A 12915-nucleotide genomic window follows, 5' to 3' on the forward strand; every position below is an offset into this window, starting at 1 on the left:
TCCAAAATATTTCCCCCCAATACTTATAGTAATAGTTCAAAGCTGTTAGAAAATTTGTTTGTCTTATCTTGATATTTCTTTCCATGTAAAGGGGAGACCAAATGGACACTCTCTCTGGACGCTCTTGGCCTCTGGGCAGAACTGAACACTCTTGGAACTCTCTGTCTCCCTATTCACTTATCCTGAGAGAGTGAAATGACTTCTCTGATATGTGAATTTAGGAAAAGTAAACTGGGCATGCTTAGCTCCACTCTTCTTTCTCCTCCTCTTGGAAATTGACTGTCTCTGCTGTTCCCCAAGGAGCAGGCTCTTCTACATCACATGGGTCTGCCCGAGCACAGCATCACTGAGACTGGGTGAGTGAGTCTGTCTAATTCTGAAGATCAATAGCTAGGCCCATTTGATTTTTCTAATCTATATCCTCTGGCTTCCCTGGTGGCTCAGAGGATAAAGCATCTGCCTGCAATGCAGGAGACCCGGGTTCGATCCCTGGGTTGGGAAGATCCCCTGGAACAGGAAATGGCAACCCACTCCAGTATTCTTGCCTGGAGAATCCCATGGACAGAGGAGCCTGGCAGGCTACAGTCCATGGGGTTTCAAAGAGTTGGACATGACTGAGTGACTTCACACACACACAATCTATATCCTCCAAATTTGCCTTCATCAATAACAACATTGTAATATAACACAAGTAGAGAAACAGACACAGATCATAAATATATAACTTGAGAAATTTTTACAAAGTAAAATAAGACCTATGTAAATAAATATACCATGTTCATAGATTGGAAAGGTGTCAATTCTCTCCCCCCCTCCCTCTAAAGTATCTATAGAGTTCAAGTAATGCCATTCAAAATCCAGAAGATTTTTTGGGGGAGTAGGGATTAATAAGCTGATGCTAAAATTTATATGAAATGGAACAGCCCAGGAAATCTTATAGAAGAGAAATAGAGTTTGTGTAGTTACAGTACCAGAAATCAAGACTGACTACAAAGCTACAGTAATTAGAGTAGTACAGAATGACCATAAGGACAAACAGCCAACAGAACAGAGAGTATGGAAGTGAACCCACACATACACAGGCACTTAAATTATGACAAAGGTGACCTTTTTGATAAACAGGTGATCTTCAGAAAGGATGATCTTTCTGATAAACTGTGCTGAGTCAACTGGACATCCATACTGAAAAAATAAGCAAAAATAATATTCTGATTTTCCACCCACTGACTCACCTTATTCATTAACTGGTTTAGAACCTATGAGGAGGGAGATTTACTGGTAGAGTCAATATAAAGTTTCTGTTACCCTCTCTCCTGAATTCTAGTTACCTGGCATCTGTAATCCACTCCTCCCACTGCAACTTGGTATACTTTCCCTAAACCGCATATCTGATCACATCCTTCTCTGCTGAGAATTGCTCCCCACTGCCCTCAAATTCAAGTCCAAACTCCTTAACAAGTCTCACCAGGCCCTTGCTAATCTGGGCCCGGCTTTCTTCTTCATTCTCATCTTTCCCCACTTCCTGCTGGAAGCTGGACACACATTCTGTGCTGTTTTCTTTTCCCTTCAGGCACGTATACATGCTGCTCTTTCCACTTTGACAACTCTATTCTCCTCTGCCTGATGAATGTGTACTGGACCCACGGTTCTCAGCCTAAACATCACTTCCTCTAGGAAGTAGGTACACACAGACACACGGGAATACACACTCTCCAGCCTCCCTAACCACTCACCACTTCCTGCCACGCCCAAGGCTTCTTGCAGCGCAGCACATGTTCTCAGCCTGGTCATGGCATTCCCCACGCTGCGTTATTCTTCTTGTTTACTTTTCTGCAGCTCCCTGATGGGCAGTGACCTGTTCTTATTTACCACTGTATCCCCAGTGCTGAGCGTATAGTGAATACCCAATAAATACTACCTGAAATGAGTTACATTTACATTTCCCAAGTATTTTCAGCTATATAGCATTTTTTAAAAGTCCTATGATTCCCTGGTGGTGCAATGGAAAAGAATTCACCTGCCAATGCAGGAGATGTGGGTTCCATCCCTGATCCAGGGAGATCCCCTGGAGTAAGATATGGCAAGCCATTCCAGTTTTCCTGCTTGGAAAATCCCATGGACAGAGGAGCTAGTGAGCTACAGTCCATGAGGGTCACAGAGAGTTGGACAGCATGTGGCAACTGAACACACACACACATACGCACACACGAAGTAGGATAGGTATAAAGAGTATTCCCATTTTACAGATGGTCCAACTGAGGCGAAGTCAGCTTGTAAAGGTCAATCAGCTAGGACAATGGTACCACACCTTTCTAATCTTATGATATTTAACTTAGTTCACCTTTAGCCACACCGTATTTTCCACTGTTTTTGATACAACACATATTTAGCTCTGGGCTGAGTTTAAATGGTACACTTTCCCCTAAGTTTTTTTTTAACCTTTATCAGAGGAAATTTCCAACATGTACCAAAACAGAGCACGGCATACTGCGGCCCCATGTATGCACCACCTAGTCTCAACAATCATCAACTCATAACCAATCTGGTTTCCTCTGTGCCTCAGCCACTCTTCCATTTTCCAACTTACTGGAAGTCAAATCCCAGACATTAAATCTTTTCATCTATACATATTTTGGTTAAGTGGTGCATTAAACACATCATTCACAGGCATATTCACAACTGGTAGTGTTAAAAAGGTTCATAACTGGGGTCCTTCCTTATCGTTCAATAAGAGAAGCAAGAATACGAATTATTTCCTTGTTGTTATGGGTGGGTGTTAAAGCTACACCAGTACCTCTCTCCTGGTGTTTAATCATCAGCATTCAACCACTCCAGGTAGGGTGATACAGATTCAAGCCCAGGTAAAATAAACACATAATTTTCAACTGACTCAGAAAAGTAGATCTTAGAACTTCTCACACTTGAACAGAAAGCACACTAGAATGCTCGCAGCTGTTAACAATCATCATAGTCCTTTTTTTCCCCTCATGTAAGTTATCAAACCAGTCATGTCTGAAGGTCAACTGCCCCAGCCTAAGTGGAAGACCCGCTTGTGCTTCACTGAACACAGATGCTGTCACATGAGATCCAGTCTGTGCTTCTGCAAAACTGAAACAGTGAGCTCAACTCTCAAAGGAAACTTTCTTCCTTAAACATAAATCTTTGACGCAGAACTATCTCAAAAGCGATGAGAACCAGGTTGTACACTAGTAAAACATCATTACACTCGTGAGCTCCCACGCCAGGTTGTGCAATAACATAATGGAACCATAAATCTATGGAACTATCCATGGCACCAACAACAGGGGGTGGAGAGAGTTTTAAATCCTCTTAGATGCTGTAAAAATTGTCTGCTGCCAGTAAAACAGGCTGGGAAGTTTACGTTTCCCCCAGAGACTTCACAATGAGAAGCAGGCTAAGGGAGCTGCCAGCACATGGTTTCATTCCACAAACAAACCACGAATCAAGATGCACACACACGCTGTGTGTGTGTGTGTGTGTGTGTGTGTGTGTGTGTATTACTCTGATGAAGTTAACATTTCATGTCTGTAAGACCAATGCAGTAAATCTTGCTTCACAAAGATGCAGCGAACCATACAACTACTATATTTCTGACTATATAACTCTTACACAGTCGCCTCATTTCATAGATGTCTGTAATCTCTAAAGTGCTAGTTTTAATATTATTCCTGTAACTAATACTGAGCATCTACCATGTGCCACACACTGTTCTAGGCACATTACACACATCAGTGAACAAAGAATACACATAATACAAGATAAACATTATGTCAGAAGGGTGCGCGTGCTAGGGAAAACAGAAAGTGCAGTGCAGGAGGGGTCAAGGGGGCAGGTTCCTGAATGGTGGGGCATCAGGGAGGAGGGGCAGGCAGCTGGGGGCGCAGATGGCAACAGTGTCCAGGCAGAGGCCCGCCAAGCGGGAGCACACATGGGATGTGTGAGCAGGAACCAGAGGGCTGCAAGTGAGCAAGCGGGGAAAGAGCAGTGAGCAGAGAGGTCCGAGTGGCCATGGGCTTCAGGTCAGCCTAGCTCCTGGGCTGTGAGGAAGACTCCCACTTTGGTCCATAGGGGAGCCTCTACAGGTGTTTGAAAAGAGTGGCATGACCCTGGGTTCGACACTGACACTAGGCTGTAGGGGAGGGAGACCAATTAGAGGCCACCGCAGTGATGGTGAGACCAGAGCTGATGAAGGCGCCAGACACGCTTAGGAGGCAACGCGGGTGGGGCTGCTGATGGATCAGCCATGGGATGTGAGGGAGCGAGGGGAGGGAGAGACCACCCCAGTGCTTTTCTCTCAAGTGATGGGAGGGGAGCGGCACTGCCCTCAACTGAGATGGGAAGGCTGTGGGCAGAGTGATTTGAGAGGGAAGAGGATGAGTTCCGACCTGGACAAGGTGATAAGAATTTCAGAACTGCAAGTGACTTTTTCCCAATCTGCCTTCAGTTGTTCTTGTTAATTTGCCACAAACTTGGCCATGAATAAAAAAAAAATACGATTAAATTTTTTTCCAGCATTTCAGGAGTTCAGTAGCCAGTGAGATTTCTCTGTACATAAATGGTGTGTTACACTGCTATACTTAAAATGGATAACGAACAAGTACCTACCGTACAGCACAGAGAACTCTCCTCAATGTTATGTGGCAGCCTGGATGGGAGGGGAGTTTGGGAAGAATGGATACATGTATTTGTATGGCTGAGATAGATGAGAATTTATCTTATATAAAATTGTCTTATATAAGAATTTATCTTATATAAAAAGAATTTAAGAACTTCAAGTGGAGATATTCAAGTTGGCAGCTGGACTTGTGGCTGGCTGTGGGGCTCAGAGGACATGTGCTGAGATACAAACCTGAGAATATTATATTTGTCACTGATTACACACACACAATGTGCTTTTACACAGAGAAGAATAAGACCAAGAATCATGAAACAAACAAGGAATTAACTGTTCACTGACAGAGTCAATGATCATGCTCATTTCGACCACTTGAATAAAATGAAGAAAAACCTGTATTCATTGTTCCTTCCCAAGATGGGAACTTGCTTTTTTGTAAATATCTCCTGGAATCTGAAAGTGACTGTGTTGAACAGAAATGAGCTCACAAGCTGGGATACTAAATAGTTTTCAGATCTTGAGAAACACCAAATTGATTACTGAAGGAAACAATAGTGTATAAGAGAAGTTTCCACGAAAGAATTTAAATGAAACAGTCTTCATTTTTAAGTGTCTGTCCTTTCTGTCTTACTCATTTCTCAGGATGTTTAAGTGTCCAAAAAGTTTCCTTTCCAGATTTTGTTTCTAATGCATGATGACACCAGGCTAAGTTGCTGGTGGATGGAGGGACGGAGGTGGGTGGAAGTTCTACAGCTGCAGAAGATGATGCAACTTTCAAAAATTCATCTCACTGAAAAATGGAAAACCCTTAAAAGCTGTGGGTAAACCTGCAGTAGCGATGTTGCCAATACCCCATCCCCCAAGCCTGCTGGCACAAACGTCAAAGAAAAAATTTCAGCACTAAATCAAATTAACAAACATTCCTTAAGCACAGCACGAGTGTAGCTTATTACAATCTGGAAAATTCCACAGTATTTATCAAATCCTAAGCAAGGCTATGATGCTTAGAAGTGTACCACAGTAGACGTCACTGACAGCCACAAGCATGACGGCTCGGGGTGTGTTGCTGTGGCAACCGAATAGTCAGCAGCAGCACGCTGTCTGCCTTTTACCAACCCAGAACCAGGGGCAGGACAAAACAGCCAGCTCCCTGACGGGAAAGACCCAGGCACTCGCAGAGAGGGCCATCTCTGCCATTCATGCACGCAGGAGACTTCCTGGTAGCAGTCTGAAATCATTTGCACCAAAGACCTTGAGAAAAAAATGCACAACCCCTTTCTCTAGTGCAGAAGCAGTCAACATGCCCCAGCACAAAGCACCAGAGAAACATTCCAGGAGAGGAGAGAGACTGGTGGCTGCCTGAAAAGTATCAAGGTCATGTGTTTAGCTGAGACCAGGCGTGAGTGGCTTTTCTCCAGAGAAAACTGAGAAGGGCTGGTCTATGGGAAAAGTCACCCTGAGAAACATTCCATAGACAGGAGATTGGTAAGAAAAGCAACAGTAAAGTAGAGCATGAGCCTTTTTAAAAGCTGTCCTCATATAGAAGGTGAGCTGCACACAAGGACAATGAGAGCCCAAGAGAGGCACAGGACATCTCAGACGCCAAGCCCTACGAGGTAACTTTTGGATACAGGATGTTATGTGGAAATAAAACAAACTGTCAAACATACCTTTTCCACCGGCAGAAAGTCATTTTCTACTTCAATCGACCTTGGTCTTAGCTTTATTGGCTTGTCTTTGAAAATATCTCCAAAGCCCACTCCCTTGACTTTCTTCGGCTGGATGGCAGCTGTTGCAACTGTGCCGTTGGCACCCTCAGATTTGGTACTGCTTGAGTCACCCCCGTCACTCTCGGAGCCTGTGGTTTCCCTTAAACCTGTCAAGAGCGGGGATGGGGAAAGAAAGAGCTCAGAAATCAGCCACAGCCATGAAGCACCTCATAGCCAACCAGGAACCACTGCTCCAAGTATCACAGGGTACAGGATAACTCGCGTTGCCATTGTTCATTTAGTGTGTAAGGATGTTGCAGGGAGGTGGCTCTGAGTTTTGTTCCACCTCCCCAGCCTTGAATTTTAAGAAGCAAATCAACACTTTTCAGAACATCCAATTTCAAAGCAGATGCCTCTGTCAATGTGGCATGTCACCTCTTTTCCACCAGAGCCTGGTTCTTAGCCAAATTTGTTTTTGTGCAGTCTATGCAGTAACAACCTTTCCTGCCCCCTCCTCGCCTCCCCACCCAGTCAATACCACATACTGTACCTCCTATCTTTATGACATGTCAATTAGCAATTAGCAACGAAAGTAACATTTCCTAAAGGGAAACTGTAAGCTAAAAGCCATTTAAACAAATTAGCAATTAAAGAAACCACACAAAATTATGACTGCCAAAGAATTAAATCTCTGGATGGCTTTACAAGGAATAAATGCACACAGACATGCTTCTCTAGGAAAGCACTAAACCAAACTTGACATTGGAACGCTTTCACTGGCAAGATGATTGTATTTGTTAAAGAAGGAAAGGAAGCTGCCTTGTGGGAGGCCAGAATGCCCCACGCCTCCAGCTCTTCTTCACTCCCTTAACACCAATGTTTCCCTGAAGCTGAACTCCTTTCCAAAGAAGAACGCTGGGGACATGACACCTTTCCTTGGACTTCCTACAGTCAAACTGTTATCAGTAAGACAGCGTGGACACTTACCTCCCCAGATTCCTCTTTCCCCAGGCTCTGCCCACAATCATGTTCCTAAAAGGAAGAGCCTATTTGTTTCTAGTTAATTTCTGAGTGTACATCCTTACTTTGATGGCCAGTACAGTAGTCATGGCATCAAAGGACAAGAACCAAAGGAAATTTTATGAAAAGTCTACCATTAAGCCTGTCTCTCAAAGACTCGAGATGTACAGAATAGCCCCTGAACATTGACTATGTATCTGCTGATGACAATGATGCTCTAGTTCTCTATTAGCCACACTGTGCATTATCTTCCTACAGGTAAGGTGGCCTCCTAGTACCTAAGAAAGATACACCAAATCACTGCTTGCATAAACGGTCATAAAATGTCGAAGTCATTCATACAGACAAGTCTCAGTGCAGGAAGAAACTGTTAAATGAAAACAGAAAAATACAGAAAGGTCATTAAAAATCGCTAACATGTTTCAAAATCAAATCTTTTAAACAATGGCTGTGTTTGTTGTTGCTGCTATTTTCAATAAAACAGTAATTATAAGCCAAGAAGAGGGGGGCAGGAATGAGGAAGATCCCAGGTGTACATTTTAATTAACTAAAGAACAGCACTTATGAGCAAGAACAGAGGGCATAAGAATAAGGAACAGCCCACAACAAGGGGGTCAGCTGCAATTTACAGGACTGGATGCAAGTGTGCAAACATGGAGAACCTCCCTGGATTAGCTATCCATTCATGTGTTTATCTGTTCATTGTTTTGGGAAATATCCCTGCTGGAGATATAATTTCGGAGTCTAAATATTATGTCATTTCCCCTTTAACATGTTCTCATTTTGCCGTATGGATTCTTTCTGTGTGATAAATGGCTTGTATATTCTTTTCTGGTTTGGAAAGAAGCATTTGAGAGTGGAATAAAGAAACGGTTAGTGAATAGAAACCATCATCGTGCCTCCACCCCACCCCTCAACCACCAACAGCAGAAGGCAGCAGGGCAAAGGGAATAGGGCAAGGCTGTTACCGTTTTTCAAAGAAAAGAATTTGAAGGATTCTTTTTATCATTCCTCATTACCTAGAAACATAATATTTTCAACCACTGGCATCCTGATTTCACTGAGCTTCTGGTTTTAGGGATTTGCCACCTTCTGGGCTCACCTTAATAACTGTGCATTAGTTACTCTGAGAAATACTCTTCATGTTACACAGCGAGAGGTTGCAGGGTCATTCAACCACACAAGCATGGGCTGGGAAGGAAACACACGGCAGATCTGTCTTCCAGAAATTCTGGCAGCCTGCTTCTATCACTTTCCAGTATGATACAAGTTAAATAGCTGAATATTTAGATTGATGAAAAACCCCAAAATCTAGTCCTTCCCTTTGGTGGGAAAGAAAGGTGGCTTTTCATGTTCACGTCTGTTTGGTGCTGTATCTTTTGGTCACTGGTGCTCATAACACACACTACTGTGTAAAATATGCCACATGACACCCAAGGGCAAGGGAACCCAAAGTGTGGTCTGTGAACTGGGGCCAGGTCATGAAGGGTTCGTTACTGAAACACTGGGTACCAAGCACAGAAAGTGTCTGTGCACAGAAACACTTATAGCAGTGTGTGCTGGTGTGACTTCCAGACGTGTGGCCCACAGACTTGTCTATGTGAATGGAGCACAGACCAGCCTTGGTCCGTCTGCTCCCACAGGGAGGCGCAAGAGGTGCAGCACATGCGCAGTGAAGGCACGTCCCGCAGGACCAGGTTATCTGTCCGCAGGGGGATGGAAATCAAAGAACACTTTGCTGCAGACAGTTTGAGAAGCCTGGCTCTGGAGTTCATGCCAGAACCTTCTCTTTCATAGTCATGTATACATCTCTATGCACACATATGTGTATACGTCTTTATGTACACATATGTACGTATGCACTCTAAGGCAGATGATTTTCCTTGGCCGTGAGAAAAGAACAAAGCTTCCTCAGGTTTGCTATGGCCGCTCATATAATTGGCTGAATTACAGAAAAGTCATTGTCAATAATTTCCTTAATATTCCAGCACTAATCAATTCAAATCCGTGAGCCATTTCTATTTACTTTCAGTTTTACGCTCACATGTCTAGTGCTTACTGTGTGGCAGGCCCATTCTAAGAACTTCATGAGATTCATTCAGCAATCTCATTTATCTCCATCCCCTCAACTTTTGGCAGCTTTCTTTCCACTGCACCAAAGGCTACACCCTGGTCCTGACAAAAAGAAGTCTGCCGTGTGGTGATTGGCTGAATGAGCAAAGCAAAATATCATTTCTGGCATGGACTGTTCATGCCCACTTCTTACTTCTTTGAACCGCGCAATGAGGCAATGCCTTACTGATTGACCCACTCAGTAAAAGCAATAACCACAAAGGGTTGACATCTCCATGAGAAGCCATCTTACACCACTCCAGAGGTGCAGATACTGGGACAAATACATATGCCATGACCAGTGTTACGGATCCCTTCTCTGCACGCATGGTTCATGCACGCATGTCACACACATGACAGAGGCACAAAGCAAACAAGGCAGCGCTGGGGGCCGGTGATGGGAATGCTCCTGCAGCACACACCAAGGAGACGGCACTTATCTCAGGCAAATAAGCCCATGTCCTTGGCTGAGAAATTCACAGACACTTGGCAGAAGCATGAGCAGCTCAGGGGAGTGCAGCTGCATCAAAAAACACAAGTACCCAGATCTTATCTTTACAAATGCCTCCTGCTGTTAAGGTCACTCACTGTAATAGCGTCTGTGGCCCTCCGTCTTTCCCGGTGCAGCTCGGTACAGAATTGTCCCTTCAAAGGTAGTCTTTCCTGACAGTGAATGAGAAAAGAGAAGGGGAGAGAAAAACAAGAGGGGGGAGGGGGAGCAAGTGATGGCAAAAGAAGGAAGAAGGAGAGTCTTTAACTGAACTTGTCTTCAATGAATCCACTTTAAGCTTCATCCACAAAATTAATTAGAAATCATAAAGGCAGAGTTTAAGAATGTTATAGAATGAGCCCAAAGTCCCCATGCAACCATGATGGCAATGAACCCCAGAACCGGGGCTCACCTCTCTGAATGCCTGGCATGTGGATTATGCCCAATTTAAACCTGGAAGCCACTTCCACATTACACCTCAAGGACAGGAAAATCTCAATTAACCAGAGGAAATCTAACCAATCAGATTCCTTAGGTAACTCAATCTTCTCTTTGCAGAGTGTGACTCAAACAGAATATAGATTTTGGTCCATTATCTTTTATCTTCTACCCCTAGAGCCCAGGATGATACAAACTGATACTCATGACCCCAAGAATCTAAAAAAGGCACAGAATCCTTTTTAAAAGATTTTTCATTCTTAGTACCTTTAAGCAAGAAAATGTACTAGAATTCTAGAAATGGGTTTTTATCAATGAGGTTGGAAACCAATCGTGACTTCCATGTTGATGTAAGGGGTTTTCTGCTTTGCATCAAAGATGCCAGAAAACCCTATTTCTTTAAACCACCTTAATTGAGGTTTGCCATATCAGTCATGAGACTGCACTTAAGCATGAGGACATAGGACTCACCCAGTGTCAAACTATCTCCTTTTTTGTTGTTACAAGTAGAAGTTAACAAATAGCATAAGACTGGGCACATGGCTAAAGCCCAAATCTCTCTGGAATCACGAGTTAGTACATAGACTACACATACTCTGCCCCAGTCTGAGTAGACGAACACACACACACACACACACACACACCCTACATTAGGAGGTAAAATGGTTTAATAAAGACAAACAATATATACATTACTCTAAGTCATCCAAGAAACAGGTCCTATTATGGTTGTGAGCTAAATATCGAACTGGAGGCCACATAGCTCCCTCATAAGAAGATATTGTTATAGCTCCCTCATAATAAGTTCGAAAGATGAAAAGGTAGGCTACATTTACAGAGAGGCAGAGAGGAAAACTGAGTGACAGAAAGCAACTTGTCTCACTTTTTAGAAACACTCTAGGAAAATGGGAAACCCCATTAGGGACCATCATGTCAACTTCTGGGCCATGTCACTCCTAACACATGAAAGGAACTGTAACTGATCAGATCAACAAATTAAATGGAATCAGGTATTGCCAATTTCTGTGTCCTATAGACATGGAGGTACACCACTGCTTTAAAATCTGCCCTTTTTGACAGATGTGCTCCAACTAACTAAAGCGAAAACTTAGACATTCAAATCACTGGCTACATAGGGTAATCAAAGAAACAAGTGTTTTAGATGTTCTCGTTAGAGTTGTAGCTCTTGAGGACTTGATGACAAAGTGGAGCAATTAACAGTGGCTGGTTTTTGTTTGGGTGAATTTTTATCCTGCTTAACTTCAATCATTAAGGTAACATTACTCCACTCCTAAGGAATACAGCTGTCTTCTGAGCCAGACTCCTCCCATCCAAGAACTGAATGGCAGCAGTCCTCTTGGTGTTACACACACAAAAAAGAAATCAGTATTTCAATGAAGTACTTCAATTTCTTCAATTATTTTCAAAAAAGTGCTTCAGTATTTCAATTTCCTCCAAGTACAAGAGAACCTCCCTTTGTTCTTCCCCAGGACCAAGTCTGAGAATCAATGAGGCAGACATGGCACTTCTGTCTCTGAATGGCCAAGCACTTCTGTAAAGGTCCCCCCATCCACTGGCAGCAAGATGACTGAAGTGGAGCCTGGGCTGGGGGTGAGTGAGGACACACACATTCCATCTAAAGAACAAGAGAGATGGGCCATGGAAAGGCCATGAATGTGAATGCTACTTATTTTATGAGGTGGGGGGATACTCTACTATTAAATATTAGTATTCAAAGGCAGAAAACTCTGTAAAGGGGAACCATTTTTCAATTTCAACACAAAATCATATGCTTACACTAGCATCTAATTTTGCCTGAAACTCTATTTCATCAATTTGCTAATTGCTCCTTCCTGCCACCAGAACATCATATACAAAACAAATATCATTTAATATTAAAAAGAAAAAAGTATACAAATACCAAAGCATGGTGGATACCAGCCTGGCTTTAGTTTTTATAGGCATGGGGCACTAAGTAATCCATTTCTCACAGCTAATGAAATAAAATATTCCTATATCATGGGAGTGGTTTGGCCTAAGTTTTAAAAGGCCGCCGTCTTTGTCTTCACTTTGTCTTCACTTTAGTGAAAAGTATCTGAACTTATAATTTAAAAATAAGGAACTAGGAAAATAAGAAAGCCAAGTAAAACTCAAATATCATGGTTATTAAGGGTTATAGAAAGAAAATGCAAACTTTCTCCCTCTAAAAACTATGGGAAAAAGCTGAAAACATTTCTGTAGCTAAACAATGTTTTCTTTAAAAAGAAAAACAGGAATGCTTTTTAGTTTTACAATTATTTCATACTCTAAGAAATTAAATATCAAAAAGATGTTAGAAATAGGAAAGTCACATATCTTAAATGTGAAGCAAACAAAGTATGCATGAAATTGAAATTGGACAATAGTCATATCTGGATTTCTTGGCCTCTACATCCAAATAAATCTTATAGATCAAGATATTTTCTGATTATAATTTAATACCATAATATAATATCAATATAATTCATAAT

General features: G+C 42.5%; 1 protein-coding gene across 12 annotated transcripts in view; it reads right to left on the minus strand.

Annotated features, from left to right (window-relative positions):
* The window catches only part of SH3KBP1 (SH3 domain containing kinase binding protein 1), a 332004-nt gene that overhangs the window by 138297 nt on the left and 180792 nt on the right, over positions 1–12915 (minus strand). For all 12 annotated transcript variants that reach the window (XM_060407724.1, XM_027963245.3, XM_060407720.1 and 9 more), the window contains one exon: positions 6307–6512. In XM_060407724.1, the coding sequence (XP_060263707.1) occupies positions 6307–6512 (206 nt within the window). The remainder of the gene's footprint in view (positions 1–6306; positions 6513–12915) is intronic.

The sequence above is a fragment of the Ovis aries genome, chromosome X (assembly GCF_016772045.2).
Source record: "Ovis aries strain OAR_USU_Benz2616 breed Rambouillet chromosome X, ARS-UI_Ramb_v3.0, whole genome shotgun sequence".
In the NCBI taxonomy this organism is placed as follows: domain Eukaryota; kingdom Metazoa; phylum Chordata; class Mammalia; order Artiodactyla; family Bovidae; genus Ovis; species Ovis aries.